Source organism: Pieris napi, chromosome 12 (genome assembly GCF_905475465.1).
Source record: "Pieris napi chromosome 12, ilPieNapi1.2, whole genome shotgun sequence".
Taxonomy (NCBI): Eukaryota; Metazoa; Arthropoda; class Insecta; order Lepidoptera; family Pieridae; genus Pieris; species Pieris napi.
In genome coordinates this window covers 9,217,838-9,241,557 of record NC_062245.1, presented here as the reverse complement: position 1 = coordinate 9,241,557, position 23,720 = coordinate 9,217,838, and the positions used below count along the sequence as shown (strand labels likewise).

The 23,720-nt window shown below is 31.7% G+C and overlaps 1 protein-coding gene across 4 annotated transcripts; it reads right to left on the bottom strand.

Annotated features, from left to right (window-relative positions):
- Positions 1-4,706: 4,706 nt before the first annotated feature.
- LOC125054536 (peroxisomal acyl-coenzyme A oxidase 3-like) lies at positions 4,707-21,734 on the bottom strand. 4 transcript variants are annotated; one of them, XM_047656499.1, is made up of 14 exons: positions 21,439-21,734; positions 20,083-20,164; positions 19,805-19,939; positions 18,484-18,645; positions 18,207-18,365; positions 15,948-16,095; positions 11,261-11,435; positions 10,441-10,583; positions 9,668-9,801; positions 8,917-9,039; positions 7,675-7,794; positions 6,808-7,042; positions 5,442-5,881; positions 4,707-4,954 (listed from the first exon to the last, which is right to left on the bottom strand). In XM_047656499.1, the coding sequence occupies exons 3-14, from the start codon at positions 19,931-19,933 to the stop codon at positions 4,862-4,864; spliced, it is 2,061 nt and encodes a 686-aa protein (XP_047512455.1). In that variant the 5' UTR covers positions 19,934-19,939; positions 20,083-20,164; positions 21,439-21,734; the 3' UTR covers positions 4,707-4,861. The 4 variants fall into 4 exon arrangements, with proteins under 4 accessions (XP_047512455.1, XP_047512454.1, XP_047512456.1 ...); XM_047656498.1 differs by having other exon boundaries at positions 20,083-20,180; positions 21,448-21,734; XM_047656500.1 differs by lacking the exons at positions 18,207-18,365; positions 18,484-18,645; positions 19,805-19,939; positions 20,083-20,164; positions 21,439-21,734 and having other exon boundaries at positions 15,961-16,092.
- Positions 21,735-23,720: the final 1,986 nt, after the last annotated feature.

Genomic DNA, 23,720 nt, shown 5'->3' with positions numbered 1-23,720 from the left:
TATATATTATATAAAACACGTTTTATCAATTGCATTGTTTTTAATAAATGGTTGTGGTCGATTTAGTATGTTTTTCACGATTTGTTAACTTTTTATTCTAATAACACAAAGTCCCAATGTCAGATGCTATTGTTAAATGCGTTCAACAATTACCAAGCAATATTTTTAATTTGTTCTAATGTGGGCTAGGACAACAATAGAAAGATGAGTTCACTTGCATAAGGGTAAAATTGGTATCTCATTTTTTATTTGCAAATGAGTAATGGACGACGATGATAATATAATCTATAGTCCTTTTCATGAAAGAAGTCCCCCAGACGTGGCGCTGCAATCGCAAGACGTAATTTATGAGTAAAAAATTTACCTATTTTATTTACATTTAGCAGATGTAATTTATCAAGTAATATTATTTTCTGCATACTTCGATGAAACAATATTTCTGTTATGTAAAAAGTATATTTTTATTTACTAATACATATAAGCGGTGTTCTACCTACTTACAGGGAAAAGATGAGAAAATAGGGTAAAGAAAAGCAATACAATTTTTTATTCAGAGGATTCAGAGATTATAATTGCATAATTGTTGGGTTACAATTTTTTTCGAAGTACACACCGCTGTTATACCTTCGTTTGTAATTCTTGTTACAGTTTTCTCTGACACACCTGCAATTAAATTATGAACAATATAAAAATAATAATAACTTTAAGTTTATAATGGTTATGTAATATGTAATATATGTTTTAATTTCAGTTACCTAGTTTCATCACGTTATGTATTTGTTCAATTTTGTCGCAAAAACTAATTTATATCATAAAAGTCCCATCAATACAGCAAAAAAATATTAAATGGCAACTCTAAAAAGTACCTGTTATGGCGGCAATTCTCTTCCGAACATTGTTTAGTGGTATTAAAACACCTTGATTCTTATGTTCCGCTTCACAGAACTCTTTCACCTTTAATATAATTTCTCGAGCCGAACTTTTTACAACTTTTGGCATTGTAATCAATATTTAAAATGCACTAAGCTAGTTCAAAATTCACAAAAATATACCACAACAAACGAATTTGATAACATCGACGAATGACAACATTGCCGACCTGTCAAATTTAGTTCCAAAAATCACCGCGGGACTTCTTTCATGAAAAGCGCTATACGTTTTGAATCACACACGTCGGATACTAGGAAATATATTTTTAATTGTAATTATGATTTTAGTTAAAGATAGGGTATATATTTAATGTAGCATTAACACAATCTTTTACCTACTGTAAGCATTACGTTGTATGAATGTAATCAATGCAACCAATTCTTTTGATATTAGTAATTTTATAAAAGTATTTTGTAGTTTTTATTTCAGCAATAAACTGCCAAGTGAATACTCTGTACATCGCATAATATTGCATTTAGAAAGCTGGCCACCGATTACATTAAGGGAAGGCTTAGGTAATTTCTGCTATGCAGTTATAGCAAAATGTACTAAATATATAATATATATTTAGCGTATGCAAGAAAGTAAAAAAAATATATTTATTTACCACACTTGAATCAGAAGGTTATAAGAATTATTTAAGTGGAATTTATAATAACTGTCATCGCGTTTATACAGTAAATAATTATAAATTCGACATAAATAATTTTAAAATTTAGTTTCGATATGAATTTCACAAAAATGTAATAGGATTTTAATCTTGTACGTCTAAAGAACTTTATTTATCGTATAATCGAATATTTCTCTATTTAGTTTAATAAGTTTTGTATAAAAGAAGTTGGGTCAACAAAGCCAGTATAGTATTAATACTATCCTAGCTTTGTTTCTTGCCCATAATAATCTCCTATCAAGCAAAACCTCGATGAGTGTTTTGTCGTAATCCCACTTATAGTATGTCGTCGGTGTCGTATGTCAAAAATTTTGACATATTTATAATTTTTTGGTACAAATTACGATCTGCTAAATACTATTATGTTCCTTGGAATAAGACTTCACTGTACTTAATTATCAATAAAGACAACTCTATTTGAAGCAATTGTTTAATTTGATCCTTTATACACAAGTACCATGGATCAATTCTTCTTTATAGGGTCCTTCCTATATCAAGTACAAATTTTAAACAAAACAAATTAATTTTTTACACATTTAATAATTTTCACAGAACTGTGAATAAAGAACAATAATATTAAGTCTATAAACAAGACAAACATATAATTACAATATTTATTACATTAAGATTGAGGAAGGCACTAAAAATATTATAATTTCACTAATTATAAATCATATAAAAATAATATTTTTACCACAGAGATGCTGAATCACATTAAATATATAGAATTTTGGAATATTAAAACAAATACATTTATCTATCTATAACTTCATTAAAATACTGTATATGTTCATACCCTGTACTATATTTCAAATATAGTTACTAAGACCAAGCTAACATAATCTTATTGCCATTGCATTAGAAGCAAAATACGCACAATATCGTATGAACAAAAGTTAATATAATAATGGAATTAAAATAAAATACTTGGCCTTAATTGTTATACAAAAATAAAATTCTATTGAAGCTTAGCTTGCATATAAATAATAAAATGCAAAAGTACAAAAATGCTGTAACAAATGCAAACATTCAGTTGTTATTAATAAAGTATTTTCGATTATTTATGAATACTGATTGGTGCAACGAGAAATAGAAAAGTTTAAGGTACACGAAATACAAACCATAAACAAACGACTTGAACATTTCAACACGCCAACATTTGGCATTGCAAAGAACGCATGGACACTTATTGGAGAGGAATAACACGATGTTTTTATCGCATTCACTCTTGAACTTAGAAACTTTATATTTAACGGGTCGTGTGAGAGATGACAATTGACATTTGTACTTACTTCCGATTCTTAAAACGGCACCTGGTTGATATTTAATTTTGAAATAGATTGAGAATGTTTTATATTATGAAAAATATTTGTAACTGTAAAAATCATATAAACTAAAATATTTTACCACTGAGATGCTGAAATACATTAAAAATAAAGTGTAAACTCTTTATAGCGAATTTCAAGGGACCGAGCATTTGCATTCATTATAGATAGGTTTCGAAGAATTAATGTGTGGGTATTGGGTTAAACCAAATAAATTTAAGTTATTTTTACGAGAGAGAGATTTTCGTTATAACGAACGACATTATAAAGAGGTTACACTGTATATGGAAATTTAAAATATTAAATAAATATATTATTTTACACATCAAAAACGTATTTGTTGTAATCCTACGCTGTATTTTGAATTCTTACAAAATTGATTGCGTATTAAGTATTGTAAATACTTTGGATTATTAAAAAACCCTTAAAACAGTAAATAGATTAGCAATATGAATTGAAATAATATGGTCCTTAATATTCACAAAAATTACACAATCTCGCTCTTCTAATATGTTGCACCAATCCATAAACAATAACAACCAATTTCGTATTATTCGAGAACACATTCCAGTAGTTTCGGGGAAAATAAGCAAAAATTGCAACGATTTAAATATTCCTAAATTATAAATAGGAAATTAAAGTTCTAACCTAGTGAGGTGTATTGAATCACTGTTGTCATATTTCCTACGCTTATAATACAAAAATATAACAATTAGTATGTAAAGAATTGTATGTATCTTTTTTTGGCTTTAATCTATGGAGCGCATTTTGACTTAGATACTTTTCGATTTGTTCAAAATTAAAAGCATTCAACAAATTTAAGAAGAATTCAAAATGAACACGCCTTCAAACAAACACGGGTTCGATACCCAGCGTATTCATTTCCGGCAGTATTTGTAATATTTAATAAAAATATATATTATTAGAGGCAAGACTACATACACATTTCTCGATACAAAAAGTAATGACTGAGTCGCAGTATAGATTTGAACCATGAAAAATGTTAAAAATAAGTGTTAATTTAAAATTATAACATTGTAGAAACTAGATCAGTTATTTTAACTACGCCAATCTGTCTGCTGGCTCTTTCTATCATAGCCTTAACACAATAAAGAAAGAGACAAATGACGTTAATTGAAGTGAAACAAATGAATACGGCTTATTATAAAAATGGACTAGACACCGAGTTTGTTACCATGGTTACTATGGCAACCGCATTCTCTTTAGTCCAAATTTTATATAAATATAGAAAAAGATTAACATTCTTCATTGAGTATAGAATTTTAGTTACATTAAAATCAAGGACTCCAATAATTTGTGACAGCTCCTCAGTACAATTTTTTTTTAAAGATTATAATATGGAGTCCCTAAATTCAATTTATTTTGTATAAATTACATCAGATGCTAGTGTAAAATCTCTTGATGATTAATAATAAACTAAAAAGTCATTGACTTGTAACAGACAAAATAAAACACTTAAAGTAACACTAAAGCACTGTCATAAATGCAGCTAAGATTTGGTTTACATAAATACTTGAGAAATCTTGTCATACTTAAGTTTATTTAAACAATTTTTAGATTTTGATGTTTCAATTGACTATTTAACTTTAAAAATTGCTAAGAAAATACTTTCAATGATTTCTATTTAAAAAATAAATTCGCGTTTGTTTAGTTTAATTCAAAACAAAACAAATTTAATGCATCATTCACATAACTTTTAAGTACTGTTCGGCAAGTCATGGAGTTATGTTTAAATAGATTTTGACAGTAGACATGAGTTTGACAGTTGACATGAGTTTGACAGTTGACATATCGAATTTGTTTGAAACATTTTAATCCTCAAGATTATGATCAAGACTTCCGCAAGCAACATTGAACTACGATAGACCTATAACTGGGAATATTCCAATGTTCAACCAGCACATGGAACCGTGGCTTATAACTTGGATTTGACGACGTCTCTCCACCATGGAGCTCGTTCGAAGGCTCCGGGGTGGCTGAAGAAGGCCTTTTGCAAGTGTTGGTATAACTGAAAAAAAAAAAAATGAAATGCTATGAGAATGCTAGGTTATTAATTTTGTTTAATTTCACGATCAAAATAAAGACTTTAATACAAAATAAAAAGGGTGCGTGTACTTATGTACGCGCGTAAGAAGTTATACTTCTTTGGCATTATTAAAAATAGTTTTTGATTGCATGCAAATAATTAATTACAATTAAATAATCAAAGACTGGAAAAGGAGTCATTATAGTCAATAAAGTTCAGTTTACATTTGAAAAATTAAATAAATAAATATTTATTATTATTCAAATGTTGTTTTTAAATGATGTCCAATGCCGTAGCATCTTCCGTGGGCAACTTTTTTCTGTTAATTTAGTGTCACGGTGCGCGCGCATCTTAAATTTTCACTCTCATCAATTTTTCATAACGCTCCTAAAGAAGTATTATTACTTCAAAAAATGCCTGTTATGTGTCTGTTTGACAATTTTTTATCAAATTTACAATTATTACTTACGTTTCCATCGCTCTTTCCCAAAACCGAATTGAGTACAAAATCGGTCGGCGCAAGCGCATCCACAACGCTGACAACTTCGGTCTTCAAATCCGCGCACATTTCCAAGATCGCCGCTCGTAAAAGGCGCGCTAACTCTTCTCCTTTTGAGAACCCTCCCTGGTACATTTCCACCAAATGTTTATCTAAGGACCATAAGCCATAAAGACAAAATAGTTGTTTCAGAACCGGAAGTAATTGTGCTTCGGTCTTCTCTATGCTCTCGAGGCAGAAGACCAGGGCGAGGTACTCGGCGTAGACCTTCGTGAGGGTTCTCCATCGGTATACTTGACTTCGACTCCTCGCCTGCATCTTTGTTAGACCTTTTGCTAACTCAGCTTCGTTCTTCTCGTGCGTGTACTTTATAAGCCAGCATAGAAGCCATTTGTATGTTGACAATATGACTGGAATAAAAAAATATTTATTAAGAAAAATCAACCAAGTAAAAATCCTGTAAAAATAGAAACTCGCACGCAAGTTTATTTTGTTTATTTATTAATTTATTTAATTTGAAAAATGTATCTTGTATTACCACAATTTTGGTAAAAATAATTTTAGCGTTAAAGTATACATCGGTAAATGTCAAAAAAAATTATGCAAAAATAGATATATATAGATAAATAGAATGATAAAAACATAGTGAAAATTTATTTGGTATTAAGCTACTGGCTATCAATTCTCATTGTTATAAGGGGTTAATAAGTTATCACAATATATGTCTTATTGATAATTAAATTTAATTATTAACTCTGAATTACACTCATTTATGTTTTATCATAAAATATAAGTACGATACTATACATATTACAAAGAAATAATAAATTAATTATTTGAGTAATAATAAATAATCACAGATAGGTGTAATATTATGTATAAGGGAGTGTTCAAGTATTACGTAACGAATTTGGTGGGGGGGTCCTTTTGTAAAACGTTACGATGCGGGCGGGGATTGAATTACGCGTTATTGTTAATATTATTTTCGACTTTCCAGTACTTTACACCACATAATGGTAACTTTTAGGTATAAAGAGTGACTGGGCGGTCACGAAACGTTTTACTAGTGGGTACAGAAAAACGTTACGGCACGTTACATGAAAGGGGGGGGGGGGGGTAGGTTACAATAGGTAGGTTTAGGTATAAAAAAAATATATTTTTGTCTCTCTTGTAATGTTTTCGTTTCGCTTTTTTTCTTTTTCTTTTATACTCTTTGGTTTAAAAACGAATTTAAATATGTACTGTGGTTTAGTGTAGCAGTTTAGTTGTTTTCTGTACTTTTATTCATATATATTCAGCAATAATAAGTAAAAAAACTCTTACTTATATTACTTACATTTAGGATTCTTCATTTCATCCGTGGTTTTACACGTAAAGGTGCTATTAAGTATAGTCTTGATGTCTTTCAGGAAAGTGACTGTGCCTAAGGGCGAGTCCACATCGTGTCCATTGAGTACGGCTTCATATTGCTTAAGAAGCCAGTTCCCTGTTTGTTGGGAGAGGACGTTGTTGTCACCTTCATATGTGACTGTTGGCTCGTGGTTACTGCGGATGTCACCTATGTTGGCAACCTGAGAAAGTTTTTTATATTAACAGTATAAAAAGCTTACATATAAGACACTTTACAAGAGATAAAGAGATAGCAGTGTTAGCATAGTGGCTTCAGCGTCTCTCATCCCTGAGGTCCACCGTCTAACACCAGCTCGTACATTACAGGAAAACATTGCGAAAAAACCGGCACTCCACATAATTGTACCAGACAGAAGGCTGAATGATCAAAGAAACGGTTGCAATCTGAGACAGGATTATTATTATTACAAAAAAAATTACTGAAGAACACAATAAAAGTCTCACGTAAGTAAAACACGTAGCAATGGGCCTACTGTAACAAACTGCTCAAAATAACTAAAAAGGACAAACAAACAAAGCCATAACATTCGTTTAACAGCATCATCAGTATTCGAGAAGTGTGTAAAGTAAATAAGGTGTCACCTAATTTTAAATATAGGAAATAGGGTAAGGGACTAATTATATTTCAGTAATAATTAAGACTAAGCGCTGACTATGACTGAGTCAAAAACGTTTTGGGTTTATATAAAAGTTCAAATTTTTTCAAAATTTGATAAGATGTATGTATGCACGACTTGTATGAGAAAGAAACAAGTCAGACTTTCTCCCAGGTAGCATAGAAAAGATTAAATACCTTCAAGTATCCATGTCCCCCACAAGCTTCTCGGCACTGCTGTGCGGCTTCTAGCACCGTCCAGGTCAGCAAAGGCTTGCTGCAGGACACCATCGCGTGAATCTCTGATACTGCTTCTGTCTATAATATAATAAAGTATATTAAATAGGAAAAAGGAATGGATTTTAAAGGGGTTTTTAAACATTTATATTCGTAACTTCAAAGTTTTGTGGATATATTTTTCTTTTTATATGGGGCAAACAAGCCTACGGGAAACCCGTATAGGGCAATCATGGCATTTTTGTGGGTGCATTGGCAGGCTTTGGAGGGAGGAGAATTGGAGGTCGTATTTCAAGACCCCCGGGAGACCCATCGGGAGTCGAGTCTCAGTTTGCTAGATCGCAAAGAAAATATATTGTCTTGTCGTTCAAAATGCCTTTAATCAAATATAATTAGAAAAAACTGTAAAAGAATACTTTTTTTTATCTAACTAAATGCTAAAACAAATACATCTTATCAAATTTTTGATTCACCATAGTAAAAATACGATAAATCTAATCTATTGATATACCCGGAAAGGGTTTAATTTCAAGAGCAAGTCCGATAATTTATCGATAATAACCACGTGTTTCTAATCGTTCAAAGTTTAAATTTGCTAAAGTGTTCTACGATAAAGTCAAATATCTGAACAAAATGCGAAGTTTCAATAATTTAATGAAACATTAAATTAGATCTTTGCCAGAGACTATTACTACTACAATTAAGTTTTAGAAGAAAAATAAATAAATAGTTTAAACCATTACCAATGTACACTACTTTTGAAAAAGAAGAAATAAATCATAGTGCCATCTATATAGAATTTATCAGAGATGAAAAAATAGTGGTACTGTTAAACTGAACTTAAACATTACCTACGTAGTCTATGATTATACATATTGTCATTTGTCAACGTAATCTGTCCTGTTATATATATCGTCCCCGTCTGTGCTCGGAATTAAAGCGGTCCGCATCATTTGCCTAACTCAACGCTGTTTTTTATTTCTAAATTCTAACTCTAAAATAGTTTGTAACAGATACAAAGTTAATAAGTAATCCCAGAAGAAAACATATAATACATAAAAGGATTTTGTCTTTATTCATCACTGCTATACAATTAAATAAAATTTGTTTAATGAATATAACAATAAGTATCATATCTATTCGATTTAAAATATCCAAAAAAGGATATTTTTATTCTTCGCGAGCATATTGATGTACACTTACCAAGTTATCGACACCGTCACCACTGTTTGATTTCTCAACTATCTGAAGATACACATTCGCAAAGTTCTGCAGGTAGAACCGGAACACAACAGCGGCCGCGACATACCCGAAAAGACGCCATTGCTGAAATTTTTGAAATAAAATACTGTATTATATATCATATATATTGAAATAAATAATTATTCATTTTTAACTATTTTTTACATAAATACATTTAAAAAAAATCATAAATAGTACAATAGAATAGATAATAGTAGCGTTTATTGTTTGCTTTGTTAGTTACCACAGCCTAGGTTAAAATGATTATAATCCAAGCTAACTGGTTTCTATCGATCCATCAAATTATTCAGTACTCGATTATATGTGAAGATTTTTCATTGTATAAATTTAATACATAATTTAATTAGAAGCTCTTTCCCTTCATGGATAAGTAAATCTTCTTTATAAATAGAATTCAATTTAATTAAATCTCTTCCCGGTCATTCTAGATAAAAATAAAAATATACTAGGCATAACCAAATTAAATTAAATAATATATTCTCATACACATACAAAACTAGCATCTAAAATTAAATTAATCTTTGAGCTTTGAAAGGCAAAAATATACATAATTGGGTTTTCGGATTAGAAAAAAAGATTCTGCAATGTTTCATGAACAAGAAAAAGATGTCATGAGACCAGGTGTGTTGTATCCAATTCAGTAATAACATACTGGGACATTTAATATTTTATTAGCTAGAAGTTTCCTTACATGTAACTCATATTCAATTAGGGCTGTCTCGTTTTGCCGTTCGCCAAACTGTTTGCGTGTCGCGGCGTATCGTATTGCGATCGCCACTAAGCTAGATATCGAGTGACAGCTCTCCTGCATTATTCCGATACGACCTGAAAATAAATGTTTAACCTCAAAACATAAATATTACCTGTCTTGGTAAACTTAATTACGCATTAATATTTTTTCTAAGGACTAGATGACCCAGTACTTCGTATCACCTACATAATTATATGTGTTGTGTAACTTAATACAACATTTTTAAAACAGACTAAAGAGATCGGATGTCATACTACAGATATGAAACACAAATTTCTGAATATTTAAATATATGATAACCAAGAGACAATTTTTATTTCTAGCTAGGGTCAGTTTATATTGAAAAATTCTCTACTAATTATTTATGTTTCCCACGATATTATCCTCCCCTGAACTTCCACAAATATTTCAAGATCATAAATAGCCAAATCGATCCAGGCATTCTCGAGTTTTAGCGAGACAAACAAACAGCAATTCATTTTTATATATAAAAATTTTGTGTATGTCAAAATCCATATCAAACTCCACTCCTTCAGGAGTCATGTCTCGACTACGACTTGACTATACTAGTTATAATATTGTGGTAAGTATTTATAATAATTTTGCACTAAATTGAATCCTGGTCATCAAAATCTTATAAATGCGACTTGTAAAAGATATTGTACGATAAAATTATTTCCCTTCATGGATCAGCTAATAATACAATATATTACCAGCTGAAAGATTCTCCAGTGCAGCTCCAAGTATCCGTGAGGGTTCAGAAAATGAACTCTCATAGACACCTTCTTCCGTGACATCAGCAGTCCGATTGAGAAGATTTACGCGAGGTATTCGATACTTGTTGAACATTATGAATCTGTAAGTGAAAAACGATGTAAGCATTCGTTTTAAGGCTATCTAAAGTTAGTAATTCTTTTTTGGGAAAAGGGATACTCTTCTTTAATAAAAACCCAAAGGCTCTTTTATCTCTGCCTTTTAATAAATTTAAGAAATGTATTAAAGAAAAGTTGTGTAAAAAGGCTTACTATAAAGTTAACGATTGTCTAGTTGATAAAAGGGCCTGGGACTAGTGCTAGACAGGCTACTTGTAATTAATTTGCGATAATTGTTTTAAAATAAGTGTTGTTTGATGATTTGCTATTTTAAAAGAGTACCGAGAGTTTTTTACGCCGGCTTTTTCTCTCGGCCTACACCCTCTGTCTTCTTTGCCGATGAGTAGGCATGCCTACAAATTCAAATTTAATGACGTGGAATAAGTGATACATGTGTCTTATGTTCCATAGTAAACATATTTTATTTTTTTATTAAAGTCGTAAATAATATTTTTTTTAATCTGAAATCCATTTTCAAAAGGAATGCCTAAATAGCTACCCCGAACTATACAAGATTAAGCGGGAAACCATGCACAATGCCAGTAGCGTACATTATTTTAAACTGAAAAAAGGCATTATTAACAGCTATGTTTTTGTCTATTCCGTTGTCCATGAATAGGAATCTTCTGGATTTGGCGAAATTCATTCCAGTTAGACATACCCATTATCAATTCCATTAACACCGATCTTCTCTCCCATGTCTCCGACAATGAGTCCAGGGTATACCTCCAAAGTATGAGGATCCCTTATCGGTACAAGAAATCCATGAAGACCATGATTTTTGCCATCGGGAGTTATCAACTGTGCGAAAAGCAGCGTGTGCGTGCACGTTCTACCTGGAAGCATTTGGGTTTCATTGTAGCTCAAAAATTAAGAAAAATGCAAAGAAAGAAAGCGAAGAGGAACTCCAGTAAGCAAAAAGTTGCACAAATATACACCGGGTTCTATAAAAAAAGGGTGCGTGTACTTATGTACGCGCGTAAGAAGTTATACATCTTTGGCATTATTAAAAATAATTTTCTACCTCGAACAAATGAATAAAAATCGATATAACTGTATTGATTGCGTTTCTGATAGTTTTTTATAATTGTCTTACGTAATTGAATTCAAAGCATTACTTCAACGGATATTGAACAAAAAATCTCTTCAAGTCCTTTGAAATAACCGCTATACGAAATTGACAGTATTTTTATATTGCAATAAATTACCCACTAATATACTTAAACATTACACTATTATTAGAATAGTACCAACAACAAATTTATGTATTACGCATATAAGGAAATAAACACATTGTTAATTGGTATTACCAAATTAATAATGCAAATAATTTAATGATTATATAATTAGTCTGTATTCATAAATAGAATTTTACTTTAATACTTTCAACGTAATATGTAGGTACTTTCTTATGTGGTTAAGTTAGTTTTGAGTTATTGTTAGTCCTAGTTTAAATTTTTTTTTTAATTTTTAGTGGATTTTTTAACTGTGGTAGAGGTATCGCATTAGTTATGACTTGGTATCGTAACGTTAGTTTTGCGTCATAAGTTAGCAAGAAAAGTATTGCAAAGATCCGCGCAATCTAAAATTTTAATACACATTTGTCGCCTGTTTTCTTATACATTATCAAAATCATAGTAAACTAGGGTCCCAGCCCAATGCAGATTATCTCTATAATGATCATGTATCCAGCTATGTTAAAATCTCTTGTTATATGAACACGTATTTGACATTTGGGACTCATTTTAAGTCAGTCAGTTCGCGATAAGTCGTGTAAGTCAAAATACAATAAATTTTTGACTTATAGATGTCGGTTTAGCGTTCGCTTCCGCGTCTTATCCGTCGATAAGATTTTAAGTTCAAATATGAATGGAATGGATATGGAATAGGAGTTTGCCCACTCTTATCAAAAAATCGATATATTATGTGCAAAAGCGAAACGCGAGGTCACAACGACCGCGACAATGATAAGACTTAAGAGATTACGCAACATTCAGAAACGTTAATAACCGCATTAAAGGAACATGTTTAAAGATCTACAATTTATCATAACGTCTATAGATAAAATATTTGACAATAAATTGAAAAATAATGTTTTCTTGAAGGTCTGATAGGCAACATAGAGAAACTCTGTCAGTTAAACCGTTACCATGGTAACAAAAACATTGCTATCTCAGCCGATATTTTATAACAAGGTTAAGCGTAAAAATAAGATCTAATATTGTTTTTAACCGAATAATAATTTTTCGTTATGTACATAACTAATTTAGCGAAGCGACGACTCGAAATTCTGGGTTATACGTATGAAATCACATAAAGACATTAAAAACAAAGATGATACTAAAAACCTTAAATAGTTAGACTGAAGTCATTATTTTCAGTGAAACTAGTACAAAGTGACAAAGGCAAAACACTTATAGCTGATACGTTTCATATACGAACTATAATACGATACAATATTGAGGTTTCCTTTATGATTTGTGTTTGTTTAATGTACGTGAACGTCATGTTGTCTACTATATTTATACAATCAATTTTGCGGTAAATATCTGATTGCTATGCGGTTATGCACATGAGTATCGCGTTTAAAGCGTGTGTTTTCATTCCCAAAAAGTATAATGAACCCATTTTTTTAACAATGTGATTTATTATAATAATATAAGCCACATTTAAATACAAGTGTAACTATACAACTCGGTTCCAGCTTTCATCGAACGGAAAACGATCAAACCAAACAAAGGATGACGCATACACAATATTATACCTTTATTCTTATACTAGTATGGGTTATCTAATGCAGGAAAATAGTTGAATAATACCTTTTTAATGAGTAAATGAGCAATAGATGAACGATAACGTCAACAACGAAACCTGATAAGATATTATTCAAAAACTTTCGATTATAACATTTTAGGATAATGACTCAGTAGTCAAAGAATAAATGTGTACTTGAGTGATATATTAGACATGCGTCGACTTTCTGGGTATGGCAAGCCGGATCACCGTTCGAGCGAATGTTAAATGCGCACATAGAAAGAAAGTCCATCGGTGCACAGCCGGGGATCGAATCTACGACCTCCAGGGATGAGAGTCGCACGCTGAAGCCACTAGGGCAACACTGCACATCATGCATTTCCTTAGCTACATTAAAACGATTTAACTATCCGGTCCAGGTCTTCCAACATGTAACATAGACTGCGATCTATAAGATTCAGAGTCGAAACGTTTGCCCTAGATACTTCTGTATGTCAAAAATGTATGCATGACTTTGCCGTGTGGTGCCGGACTATCAAATAGCACTTCCCCACATGTAACGCGCCGTAACGTTTTTCTTGACCCAAGTATAGTAAAACGTTTCGTGACCACCTAGTGACTCTTTATACTTAAAAGTTACCATTATCTGGTGTACTTGAAAGTCGAAAATAATATTAATAAGAACGCGTAATTCAATCCCCGCCCCGCATCGTAACGTTTTACAAAGGACACAGCCCAAGTGATATTATGTTCTATGGATGAATGTGAAGTCTCCGATACACATTGGGCTAGCGTGAAGACTATAGACCAGCCCCTCTCGCCTAAGAGAGGAGGCCTATGGCCATTAGTGGGACATATTCAACGTGTAATTGAGTACGCTAAAAATCTCGAATCTTTATCAAAATTAAACTGAGTATAACGTGACGATTTTTACTGATAGGGCCCCATCAAAAGAATTGCCACGGGGTCCAGATGGTATGGTTACGCCACTGCCTATACACTCACACATCGTCAACACTGACGACCACCGACTTATAGATCATGGCCAAACTGCAATCGATTCCTTTTTGTCTCTATCACCTGCTGAACTCGTTATACTCGGTGATTACAATGCCCATCATTCTGAGTGGTTGAATACTCGTACGACTGACTATTCGAGAAGAGGCTTTCATGATTTCGCTCTTGCTCTTGCTTATTTTCTTGTGCTAAGTAGTATAAAGTATTATCGGAGCGTGCTTCAATCCTAGACCCGTCAATGCAGGCGTTCGGCAAGGATAACACATCCTCTCGCCCACCCTGTTCGTTCTGCTTATGAAAGACCTGTTAAACATCGACAACATCGAACATCCATTGCTATGCAAAGAACAGAACCATCGACACATTATATTCTGGCCACCTGAACAAACTTTCTGTGTGGGGTAGTAGCAACCTTTTTAACTAGCAAACCCGACTCCCGGTTTCCCCACCCTTCCTCGTCTTCCCTGGGAGATACGACTTCCGATTCTTTTTAAAAAAGAGCATACTCATAGGCCGACTACACATCCACTGACATAGATGTACATGGGCTGCGATGTTTGCAATTTATGGGCGTCCCGTAGGCTAGTTTGCAATTCTAAAAATATTCCCCATATAAAGACAAAAATTCCTACTAAGTATAAATTCGCGATAACTCGACATGAAATCTTACCCTTTGTGAACAATACATTTAAGTTATTCTTCGTTATTAATGATAAAATATAAATCTATAAAAAATTATAAATTGCATTAATCACCAAAAAGTTTTAGCATTTAAGTAATAGGAAGCAATTTAATAATGCAAGTCATGCATTTCTTATATTTCAATTTTCATATTAAAAAAACATGATTTATTGAAGTCATGTCTAGCCAATTTAGAATTGGCGTCAAGCGATAAATTTAAATTAAATTAACTAAAATTGGACTTGTACGAAAAGTACATAAATTTTACAACTTCTAGAAAATTCTAAAGAATTGCAAAGTAGTCGTATTCATATAAAATAACCCTTAATTGTAATGAAAAAGCAAAGACGAGAAGAAAATTAAGTTTAATATGGGTGTATAAATTAGCCAGTTTAGCTGAAATTTCATAAAATAATTGGCCAAAATATCGGGCCATGACATAGTATTTATACATTTCGCGCATTGTACGAACTTAGAGAAAATAAATAATAGTTTAAAAAAACTAAAAAAACACGCTTTTAAAGCACATCAAACTAAAAAGTGAAAAATAATTCCTAATTTAGGCTGAAAATGGTAATGAACAAAAAATACTGGTATCATTGTGAAAAAGCGTGGGGCGCTCTGTGCCATATTTTTAGTCTGTCGAGCAACCCATTTTTATTTTTTAGTTAATTTTTTTTTCGGATTATTGCATTGTCATCGATCTTTGACAGGTGCGCAAAGTTTGAATTAAATCTGTCCGTTAAAAGTGGGTCAAAATCGAGTCCGAAGGAGTCGGTTACATACATACATGGTGAAGCTAATATAAAAGACGTTAAAAAAGGCAAATACTTCGGAAATAGGTTTCAAGCTGTGAAAGAATAAAGCGAAAAATAATATGTCACACAAAATTTTACCTAGATTACCAACCCAGCATTTAGCAGCTTCGAAGTCTGGTGTGTGTATGACGAACTCCTTGGCTTTGGGGTCGTAAGTAGATGTGGTGCGCATGAGTTTAGCGTCAGAGCCATGCGCAATCTCCGTAAGTGCGAAACTTGCTACATACTAAAAAATTAACTGTGCGTTTAATGTTAATGCTAATTGTTTAATATTCTTATATAAACTTCTATAAATATCTCCTAGATTTATATATATAATCCTCTTAAGTCTAGTGAAGGTCACAGATTATTATATATAGGGTATTTAAATACAAGTTTTTGTCAGGATTATCTATTAATTATCTATAATATATTGGCAGCCGATAATTATTATTTTTTTACAAATATTACAAACAGGAACATAATCCTGGGACATAGGCCACTAACATGTGCCTGTTTTTTTGATAATTTTGAGCCTTATTTGATTAAACTAGATCGACTTTTTGATCAAATCGATAAACATCTCATCCAAGGTTCGAGCAGGAGAGTCACGCTTATCCACTAGGAAAGCACTGCATCAAAATTCTCTTTACTAAACTTCAATTCTGTTTCAGTGCAAAGAAGAACAGCAAAGCTATTTTTACACACGCATACGTGACATAGTGCACGACAAAAACAAATATTAGTAAAATGCATTTTCCTGGTGTTTTGTATTCTTACGTATGCAATTGAACAGAAAATCCAATAGGACAACTATTTTACCCTATGTTAATCGAATAAGGAAATTGGGGAGGAAGGAATTAAGTACTGATTTACTGCGAAATTCCTATTTGCCACAAGTTGTTTTTGCCTCAATCGCTATGACTAAGGTTTGGCATTACATATTTGATACATACATATTCAGATAACATAAATTAAGAAGGCAACGGGCTTCCTTATCGCTAACTAGCGATCTCTACCAGGCAAGCGTAGTAAGGAAAAATAAAATAAGAAATACTAAGGATAAAGTGCAAAAAGTATATAAGTAAATTTAAAAAATAAAATTACAGAAATATACAATTACAAAACCATAATAAAATAAAAGAAACAAAAAGCTAATCTTAAGAATTCTGAATCACGATGCTAGAAAAATACATAAAATTAATATATTTACAATTACAAATAAAAATTATATAATTACAAAAGTCACGAATAAACAGATGAATATGGTGAAGAAGGGGTTCATCATATAGTAGACTTTTAAAAGACGTTACAGACTACTAATCGTATGGGTTCGGGGAGCGTATTCCATAATTTTATGGATCCTAAAAGACTTGCCTATGAAGGATAAGCTGTAATGAGAAATTCCTAAAATGCATCTATCAGAAGAGGATTATTATAATGGTTCTTATATTCAATATACCATAAGATTCGGTACCATGAATATGTTTTACTTTGTTTGAAACGAAGGAAACGAAAATAGGTCTGCCCCATGGTAATTTACACAAACAGGAATGATTTGAAATTATATATATTTTTACGAGCAGACTAGGCCAAGCTTTGCTGTGGCTAAAGTTTTTGTTATATAACATAGTAGTAAACTATTCAAGGGAAACGGTAGGAGAACACCAGTCATGGGGACCATGCTTTTTTGGTGGTTATGCCATTAAAATGTAGCTTATGTGAAACGTTGGTACTTTCAAAACAGCGCCATGTGTTAGAATTGTGACTGTCAAATAATAAACAAATAATTTGCAATAAAATAATATTACGGGTATAAATAAAGATGTAAGCTATCCTATCTTTTAAGTTAGTTCAAACTGCACACGGTATGCAAATTTTATTGAAATCGGTTAAGTAGTTTAGCAGTCCATAGCGGACAAACAGCGTGACACGTAATTTATATATATTAAGATTGTTGAGCACTAGTCATTATCAACACATATAACTAATTGGACTGGAATGGGGCTAGTGAAAATGTATAATAATAAAGTCCTTATTTAATTAAGTCTCATTGTCACACAAGGCTATAGACATAAACCTGATGGTCTGTTATATAGATTACTGTTAAATTAATAGAAGTTTGGACTAGAATTGTCATCCAAATTGCCCAATAAAAATGTATGGTAATAAAATACATATTCTTTAATTACTGCCCAGAGACTTCTAATGGTCACACATAGTTTTAGTATTGTAATCCTTATTGTGTTTGTTATAATAGATTAGATTAGTGTGGTATAAAAATATGTTGCTGCTAAAATACATTGAGGCTCCAATTTATTTATTAAAATTAATAGTTTTGTATCTAATATTTAATACCTTTCTATCCTTTATAGTGGCTTCATAAAATTGTCTGTGTCGTTCAGTACCGAGGGATAAAATTGCATTTGAGAACAAATAAATACCAATTGCCATCTTTACTGAAACACTAGGCGCCAGTGACTGTACAGCCTCATTTATTGTCATTAGTGTCCGTGTCTGAAAAGAAAATCCTATTAATATTAAAAAGTACAAATAGTTCAGAGAATTGCGTTTTTTTTACTATTTTTAAGTACATATCCTATGCCAACTATATCTTTAGTATCAATAACCTTACCCTTTTCATGTAGCCAGCATTAAATATTTCATCAGTTAAGAACTTGTACTGATTGATCTTCTGCAGTTGCATTTGTGTAATTCTCTTCTGCTCTTCAACAGGTGGTGTGACTATGTTGTGGGCAAATAGAGGATCGTTTTCTAATGTATGCCATATTTTGTACTGTTTACATGAAAAAATAGAAATATAATTATTTAAATTAAAGTCTTTAATTTGTATGTGGAGTGTGTAATAGTAATTATCTAAAGATATATAATGTTCACACAAAAAATCAAAACTTAAGGTTGGTTAAAAAAAACCATGTATTAGACTTGTAAGCACAGAGACCATCTCTACACAAGCTAAATAATTATTTTTATATTATTATTAGATTTACATGTTAGAAATAAAGTCTTTTAACAATGCTAGTTAGTAAAATTTAAATATAAGTAAATAAACTAAAACAGGAGGTTTGCATGTCAATAAATAGGTGAAGTATGCATGGTCACGCCTGTGTGGATAAGAAAGTTTATTGCTAATGTTGGTTTGTAATCAATACATATAACATGGACCTGTGTCATTAGTCATAAAGTGCATGTATTTAATAAATTTACTATTTTCATATCGGAAATGCACAATCTCGTATTACCTACTAGTTAATATTGTTTTCTTCTAATTATTAGTTCATTCATTACTATATGGAATAAATACAGCTTAGATAGATAAAATTACAAAATCAGCCCTGAGTTTATCTCTTAACATAACATTTGATTGTTTTAGGTTAAAAAGCATCAACTATTTGCTTGAGACATATTTCTATGCTCCATATGACAATTATGGAACATACTACAGCACTAAAAGCACTGAAATTAGCTTCTAAATTTAAAGCTTTTATCAGTTTAAGATCTCTAAACATTTTTTTAATAATAAAAATTGATAAAAAGGTTATTTTATTTAATATGTAAAAAATATAAACTAGTTCAATGTGAAGTCGAACACCAAGGTTAACAGGCCCGTTGTTATAGTTCAATTCTTCCAAAATCTAATGTTACATCATGTTAAGTAATTTAAATAGTATTGCCAAATACTGACATAGTATCATAGTATAGATAACTTTAATATTACTGACTTAGTGCCAATCATTAAATTATTTGAACAAACAAATAATCAGCTTTCAGCTAAATTAGATGCATTTGTTATTATTATATATCTATTTTTTAAAAATTAAAAAATTAGGTTCAAACCCATTATTATTCTCCAAACAAAATGAGAATAACTAATATCAAAAGATTAGAAATTAAAAGCATTTGCTATATGCTTTGATAAAATTATAAATGGTTACCTTAAGTCTTAATAACTGAATATCTCCTTCAAGAGCCAACTTTAATCGTTTCCAGTCGAATGATGAAGTATCTCTATAAACATCCAATGGCCCATTTAGCAAGTTTGGTATGAAACTTAAATCTTCCATTGCAATCTAAAATGTATAAGAAATATTAAATTATTATCTTTTATAAAGTGGTATATTATAATTTACATTTTAACATTAATAATTATAAATTAATTATAATAATATATATTATTAAATTTAAAAGTTAATTAATATTTCTAGAAATTTACCTTGAATTTAAAGAGAATTTTATTAACAGAACTTATTACGCTACACTTCCTGCCTCGATGTCACCAATAAGTAGACTGGTCAGTGGTCACTGGTCAACAGTGTGACCGTTTTAAAAAATGGCAATCTACCAAAACTACAAGGTGCCAGTACTAAATAATACCAAAACACATGCTAAATTATACTAAAAATATACTAAAAGAAAAAGAGGATTTTTTTTTAATAAAACACTTATTATCAGATACTTTTTAATTTTACCAATTACACACCTTCATTATACAGATTTATTAAAATAATAATAAATATTTACAATAAGTTTTATTACAAATACTAAGTCAGTATTCGCTGCACTGAGCTAACTGAGCAGATTTAGTGCGTTTGCAGGAAAAGCCCTTTGCGATTTCCGAATCATAAAACATTTTGCTGAATAAATCGCTGAGATGATCCATGGCCCGAGATGGTATGTTATGTTCTGCCAACGCTGCATAAAATATAAGCTCTGCTTTTCTTACTTCTTCGGATATGGGTTCTTTCCTTTGAAGTAATTTATCATCGTTTTGAAAATAAACAGGATTTGATTAATTTGATGAATTTAAATCAATTATACATGTGTGTACAACTGTACATGTACTATCCAAGATTCATTGGACATCCTGTAGAAGTAGGACAATTAATTCATGTGCCATAAAAATTACGGGACACAATAATCTTATAAATATGTTAATGGGGGCATAGCTTTCTTACCTTGGATTGTCCACTATAACGTATAAGTTTCTATCGATGTTTTTCAGAATATGCATGACTTTTAATTGTAGCGATTCTGCTTAAAAATGTTGCTCCACACGTTTTACACAAGGCGTTCTCATTATTTTTATCTTTTGTCAACCATGACGAAAATTCAGAATTTTGTTCCCACTCAGATCTATATTTCTGATCGTATTTGCGCTTCATTATCTTCACTACACATGCACACAGAGATAAATAAATAAAGAACTAAAACATCCGTGGTCCCATAAGGGACCACATGTATAAAAATACAGCATGTAACGTCGATAGTAATACGTAGCTAAAGCACGATTCGCGAATTTGTTAGCATTAACCGTTCGAAAGAGACAAAATGATACATTTGCGGTAAACATCAGACAAAGACAAAAACATGTGAACGAAATACGAACGAATGGAAGTGTGTGTTTCCCGCCCAGCCCAAAAATATATCAAAATGTGTTTAAAAATGTTGAAAGTTTAAATGTACCAAAAAATACCAGAATATAAAAGGATACCAAAAAAATACTAAATTAGTTACACGGAGCCCAAATTATACCAATTTGGTACTGAATATACTAAAAACGGTCACACTGCTGGTCAACTCACTGGTCAGTGGTCACTAGTTTAATGTGGCGAGGAAACGCCTTATTAGCTTATATTGAATTGGTTCTCTAAGTTATCACTAGACGAGTGATTTTAAGAGGAAATAAAAGCGTATTTAAGGAACTTCACCGTAGAGTCGCGCCGCTGCATACACAGCGTAGCCGTAGAATACTGGACAACCGATAAAGCGCTCTATAATAACCGGCGCTGCCGGTTATCTTAAGCTACCAATAGCAATAGTGAATACTGAATAGCGATTACCAATCCGGCAGACCTCACTATTGAGGGATTGTACCACGTGATCCCAATTTTATGGAAATAGTTGAATAGGTTTGTTATAGGTCGACCGGAATCTTATGGCAAATAGGGAAATAAAAAATTGTTGTGGGCAATACTGGGGAAATTGGATTAAATGATCTTGATACTATTTAATTTCTATTTATGTCTTTAGTATTAATGAACATGAAGTATATTAGTTATTGGTATAAAGAATGCTATTATCCATGGGGTTCCTAAGACAGGAAAATATGTCATGAAAAATAAATCAATCGAAAATTACTTTATGAAATTTACAAATAACTTAAAACCTTATTATTATATCTTGCTTGATGAAAAGGTTTTCAATTTTCTTACATGTTCACAACATTTTCGCTAATCCTCTGCACCAATTTGTGAGCAAGCTTCTTCTGTTTATAATTTTATGTCACTTGTAGGTCTATTTACGTTTTTATCAGCAACTGTTTGCTTCATTATTAAAATGGTTTCTATAGGATTCAATGAGCAATGATAAGGTGGGAGTTTTAAAACTTAATATATATATAAAATTGCACGGTCATGTGCAATTTTATTACTTCATCTATCTCATATAAGGCCACAGACGGCAATAATCATCATAATGTAAATCATTTGCACGGAGCCATTCTTTTATATCAGTGATACGATTGGTCATACTTTTTAACTCAGAATTAGATTCACTGTCAGCAGATACACTTGTTGACCCGTACACCAGACAACAATTTGGTACAAAGCCATTTTCTCCACTAGCGTTTACAATGATCCACCTTACTCCAATACCTGAAATCTGAAAGACCTGCAATATCTTTGCTTTGTCAGCACTTATTCACAGAACAAGAACCGTGAATGTAAGTCTCATCTACTCATCTAAAATAAATTACATCCAATTTATTATGCTCTTCAGCTTCGCGGTTTTCCTCTTTACTCTTCAGAAACTTGTATCTTTGTAGTTTTATGTCATCTCTTTCCATCAAAACGGTTCTTTTTTATTGGTATTTAACATATTCAAAACCAATCTCCTTAAGTATTAATGTGTAAAAAATAATAATATTTAACATGTTGCTCAAACGATAGCTTAGTCATTCGTCATCATGGTCATCATAAGTCTATATACATCCCACTACAGGGCACAGGCCTCATTTTACAAGGAGAGTGAGAGGGATTATTACTTATACATATACTTTCTCCGTCGAATTCAATATCTAGTTGAAGAATTTGTAACAGTTTCATTACTATTGGAATTTTCTTCAGAACTGTATAGAATTCCTTTGCTTTATTCCCAATCAACTGTAAATCTCAAACTGTCCATGTTGATTTGCTTCTGTCCCATTCTCCTCTTTTTACCAGGAGTATTCTCCTTATATTACTACTGGAAACCTTTATAAGTCATAATTATGTACATACCGAAGAAAAATATAAATAAACAAAATATAAATAATAATAAACGATCATCTCTACCACGCGCTTTAAAAATTAAGATATAATCACAAAATCTCTGCAGCGGTTGACAGATCTCGTACTTTAATTTGATGGACATGATAATATGAACATAAAAATCTCATTTTTTATTTTTGTTTTATGCCATGAGATTCCGATAGACCTATAACTATTAGATATAGACATTTTTAGTTTTAAGTTTGATTATGAATTAGATAATGATGAAGTTATCCCCTCTTGGATAATCCCCACCATATGTACTGGAAAAATAGAGGTTGGACCGATACCCAGCACTAGACGCCGACAAGCTGAAACGACAAATGGGATAATGAGCCCTAGTCTTAATCCTATTGAAATCGAAATCTTGCTTCACATCTCTTGGTTAGTGTATACTGTGGTACTTTGTGTATTAGCTTTTTAGCTCAAAATCAAGCCTATAGATTAGTAATATGAATGACTCAAGTGAGAGTTGTCAAAATATGTCATGAATTATAAATTTTTCGTACTCTGTGCGAATTGCGCTATTGGCTATATATAATAC

Bases quoted from the DNA above. Each gene is read 5' to 3' on its own strand.
- LOC125054536 (XM_047656499.1), bottom strand. From the start codon at position 19,933: ATGGAAGATTTAAGTTTCATACCAAACTTGCTAAATGGGCCATTGGAT. The intron at 10,584-11,260 runs GTATGTCTAACT...TTTCACTTACAG, and splicing joins GTTAATGGAATTGATAATGG to ATTCATAATGTTCAACAAGT. The intron at 4,955-5,441 runs GTAAGTAATAAT...TTTTTTTTTCAG, and splicing joins TGGGAAAGAGCGATGGAAAC to TTATACCAACACTTGCAAAA.